Here is a 5,037-nt window from a genome sequence, read left to right as displayed (position 1 = left end):
TTTATCTCGGAAAGACGTCTTTCCGAGATAAATTATCTCGGAAAGACGTCTTAATAAGTGTTTATTCCATGTTTCCAAGATAATTATCTTGGAAACTCGGAAACTCGGAAGGTCACTTTAAGCTTCCGTAGTGAACCGTTCCAAGAAAACTAGAATTCATTTCAGATGGGCGGGCGGAGAAGGGGGCAAGGCGGAAAAGGGGGCAAGGCGGAAATTCGTTCAGATGTATACTAGGTCTGTAATCCTATGATTTTTTTTAATTTCCACAAAATAAAATTAAAAAAATTTCATTCAAAATAGGCGATGTTGCCTTACAACATAGTACCTCAGCCCCAAAATACCCGGTAGGCCTAACAAGAACCAGAAATCATGGCGGAGCTGGTCTGGACCCTTCATCTGTTAAAACTTGTCCCTGAATCCCTCTATTGTTTGTGGATATAATATTTATATTTATATTATTAGATTATTATAAGTACATTTAGGTCATAAACTATGAATATTATAGAATTAATAAAATATTTTAATTTATAATTGACGTTTAAATACTTATAATCACATGCCGGGAGCAGTCATATTGTAGTCAGAAAAATCATACTATTCTGATAATTACGATTTAATATATACGCTACCTAATATTGTTTGGTTTAAACCCAGTGTACGCTATCTACAGAATTAAATTCAAAATTCCCTTTATTTTCCACTTTACTTCACTTTAATTTAAAGTACGTATTAAATTAATTATGAATAGTTCCGATAATTTAAACAGAAAGGAGTGATTTACGTTCAACAGTATCTGGCGGTCATGTGTTCTTTATACAGCAGTTGGAGTAACACTCATGGTGCAAAGCTATCGGTACATTTGTATTGCTAAGCTTAATAAGCTATAGAGGGCGCCAGATCAATTTTTTACCTATCAGGGAATTTAGCGACTATATCACATAAATAACCGGTATTTGGACTTAGTATTATATTATTATGAAAAATATTACTACTTTTGGTGAGTTTTTTTATACTTATTCTTGTTTTATGCAAATTTTAAGTATATTTTGCGGTTATTTTATATGTCTGGTTTGTTGCCTGTATAGAAATTACGAGTTTAGACACCAAAATCATATCTGTAGCTTTAATTTCCCGGATTATTTGCACATTTAGATAAATTTGGCGGCCATTTTGAAAAATGGCCGCCATTTGTATACTAGACAAAAAATCAAGTGTCAACAGCGCTTAGGGTGATCAGAAGGGATTAATTAGGATATCTGGCTATGTTGACTGCTTCTAACATTCCACTCTCCCTAACTTGATTTCTAGGCTTCTTTTAAATTTTTTTTTACTAGTCTAAAAGCTATCCGAGACTGTTTTGTATTTCTAAGCCTAATAAACTAGATCAATTTTTTTACTTATCAGGGAATTTAGCGACAGCGTTTCAATAATACAGTACAGTACATTGTAATTGCAGTAGTATAACTGTTTTTTCAAAGTTTTCCGTCTTTTTCCGACATTACGCTTTTGTCAATTTGTTTCCATATCATTCATATTAAAAAATGGATTTTTTTAAAAATATCTTTTATCTAGACGTAACCTTCTAAATCTTTCCTAATTTGGTGATTTCTTGTTTTATTTTTTGTGTAAGTATTGCTCCGTGGTCATTAACATCGTACGAATGTATTGCCATATTCATTTAATTTAATCTAATGAAAATACTCATTGACTTACGGTTTTTCTTCTGGTTCTCCAGTAGATTAAAGGCCTACATTATTTTATAATTCTTTATTGATTGTTTGACGAGAGTTTGACGACTACCACATAAATTATCGTACATCGTTCCTCTTGTTTCGTTACGTTTTACAGTATAACATTTTTCTATGCTATGCTCTCTTTGTTCAATACCTAGAGTTCACCATATACAAATATATACTTACACACGCGCTAAATAACCTGTATTTGGACTTAGTATTATATTATTGTGAAAAATATTACTATTTATGATATTGTAATTAACGGTTATATAAAAGTGTAAAACTAGGTAGGCCTACGCGTCGAAGAGGCGGCATTTTAATTATGTGGACATATTGCTATTGCAATAATATCGTAACACTATCTATGATATGGTAAGTCACTTTTATATAAAAACAATTACGTATGCGTTGAACATCCGACATATAAATTATTGTTTATGAACTTTGAATATAATATTGATAATAGTTCAAAAGAAATACGCAGGATCCAATACTATATGCAATAATTATTATTAGGCTATATCTATATAGGCCAATTTATAAACCTTTGAAAACTAAAGGCTTATTGCAGATAGATTGTAATATTATTATTTTCCTATATCCAATACCCATTGCGAACATTTAAAAGTAAAAGTTTAACGCGAGTGGATTGTGAACAATTCTATTGTTCGAGTTTGAACGTAATTTTAATAAAATAATTTTGTCGACTTCGAGTTTTCGATAATTCATCAACATTATCTCGACAAGTGTGGTTCCTAAGGCATTACTTAGTACGTACCTCATCGTAAGTATTAACCAATTGTGGTTCCGTTTGCAAAAAGCTTATAACTGCTTCCCAGTTCTTTTCCCAGATAGCTGGTACTAACTGGTTTCTGTAAAATAATAATTAACATTCATCATTGGTTGTTTGGTTTACTTTGATATAATTATATTATTATCAAAAACAAATCCAACGATTTCAACTTATTCAAAATGCTGCTGCACGTGTAGTTACCAAGCCATCCAAGAACTCATATATAACAAATACTATGAAAGCATTACATTGGCACTGCATTGTTCTTAAAATTATTAATTGTTTTTAAATGTATGAATGGTTTGGCTCCCGACTATGTTGCTGACATTGGCGGAACTTGCGCTCTTGTGACAAACTATTTCTACATCAACTGCAAAGTCATATCACTCTTACGGGGATAGAGATTTTAGCATTGCTGCTCCGCGTCTTTGGAACGTTTTTCCTTGCTCCGTCAAACACATTAGATCTTTAAATTTGTTGAAAGAAACTTTAAAATTGCATCTCTTCACCGAGGCGTAGAGAGAACCTTGATATTTCTCTGTTGAATTTATCATCATCATCATCATCAATATCATCATCATCAAAACCATCATCATGGTAGGTTATCATTCATAACCGTTAACATAATCTCAACTTTTCATGTTCATGAATAAATTTGACATAATTGTGTCATGCTTCGAAATCCCGAGATTACTTTACCATAGTTATTTGAATAATCACCACGGATTATTTATTGTTCTTTTTTTTTCTTATTGAAACATAAAATAAGGTTAACAAAATTTAAATGTTTGTCACTATTATACAACTTCATGCTTATTAATATCATAAATAATTTTAGCGTCTGTCAGCACTGCTCGGGGTTTTTAAAACTTATTTTATTCAAATGTTTTTTATTACCATACATTATTTTTATTATTATACGCAATTTGTCTAAAATACATAATTTCCATCAAAATGAAAATATCAATACTTGTCTGTTATTGATTATAATTAAAATAAATAAATAAAAAATGTCTTTTATTGTCCAGTTACAAAAAATTTGAAATTTTGCTTTGCCCCTGAGGAACAGCGGCAGCCACAGTGTAGCGCCAATTAACCGACGTTATAACGGGTACATTGTTCCTTATACCGTCTAAATCTCATGCGAGGGTTATTTGAGGACAGAGCGATCCGACTCCAATTAGAACCAGACGTTGGCCGGATTTGAACCGGGGTCTAAAGCGCAAGAAGCAGGAACATTACATTTTTTTATTACATTATTTTTAGTCATTGATGTAATTAATATGGTGTTCCTTAACAGCATAATTACTTTAAGTGCATCCAGGAGTACATGCGCATGTGGGGGCAGGAAGGGCATAGGTACCCAAAAATCCACCAAAAATCGTTGGAAAAAAAACAAGTGATTTCTGCATTTAGTGGGCGACTAAAATCGCATGAGCGCATAATGCGAGTTTCCCTATAATTAGTAATCACTTAATAAACTAATTGTTTGTTCTTTTGTTTATCTTAATATGAAAATATACTTTCATACTCACTCTTTTTCAGGCATATACTCCATGGTGTTTAATGAATTCTTCGAGAGCTCCGTGTATGGTAATAGAGGGTGAAATAATGAAACGATGTGAGGTAGACACTCTAATAACCTGTAAAACGGATATTCATAAACACGCAGAATATAATTGGCTAGTCCTGTCACGTGATTTGGGGTTATTCTTGTTTAACTTGATATACAGTAAGCCTATTAGGATTCCTTCTTTGTAATAAACATATTAGGGCAAAGTCTATAAGCTATACTGTAACTGTTGGATGGCCATGGGTGTATGAACTCGATTTTCTACAATAATCTTTGATTAAATGAAATAGAGCGAAAAGTAGCAGGTACGGTAAGCAAAACAAACATTTCATAAAACACAAAGAATTAAGATATTCATATTATTAGTCCTATACTCTACACTACGACACTGACGCAGAGGACCCAAGTCGGGTCCTCTGTTAGTAGGCCTATCAGATTCATGTGAATTATCTATTTATTAAGAACAAATATGGACAAATTTTTAAAGTGACGAGAAGATTTTACAGTATTTATTTATTGTTCATCATTTTTTAGTTCACCTGGTACACATAATCCTATAGCGGGAAAGTTTTTTTTTGTGGGGCGGGGGGGGGAATGGGGGTAGTTGGTGTGCGCAGCCGATAGCCTAAAAAACTATAATATAAAAAAGAGAATCACACTCTCAATTTTGAGAGCTTCGTTTATAGGAACCTGGGCTTGGACTAGGCCCCTGGGGGCCTACATGAATCTAAATAAAAACATTGTTGTGTGTTTGTTTTATAAAAAGGCAATGCAAATCATTAAAAAAACGGAGATGACACAATTAAGTTATTATTTATATATACAATATTTTTACATGGATGTAATTTGTTGTACATTACTTCTTTTGTTAGAGTACCCATACGTAGCCTATTCCCACAGAAGGGGACTTTCGGTCACTTTCATACATTTCCTAT

At 32.6% G+C, this 5,037-nt stretch overlaps 1 protein-coding gene across 1 annotated transcript in view; it reads right to left on the bottom strand.

Moving 5' to 3' along the window:
* Positions 1-2,990, bottom strand: part of LOC117102215 — a gene marked incomplete at its 3' end in the record, with an annotated part of 18,759 nt that extends 15,769 nt beyond the window's left edge. Inside the window, exons 1-2 of the mRNA XM_033242444.1 lie at positions 2,923-2,990; positions 2,515-2,608 (exon numbers count right to left, since the gene is read on the bottom strand). Coding sequence (XP_033098335.1) covers positions 2,515-2,608; positions 2,923-2,990 — 162 coding nt within the window. The remainder of the gene's footprint in view (positions 1-2,514; positions 2,609-2,922) is intronic.
* Positions 2,991-5,037: the final 2,047 nt, after the last annotated feature.

The sequence above is a fragment of the Anneissia japonica genome, unplaced genomic scaffold (assembly GCF_011630105.1).
Source record: "Anneissia japonica isolate Jap-2015-1 unplaced genomic scaffold, ASM1163010v1 scaffold19776_len21693_cov98, whole genome shotgun sequence".
Lineage (NCBI taxonomy): Eukaryota > Metazoa > Echinodermata > Crinoidea > Comatulida > Comatulidae > Anneissia > Anneissia japonica.
The sequence above is the reverse complement of the archived record's forward strand: the minus strand, read 5'-3'. Positions and strand labels throughout refer to the sequence as shown.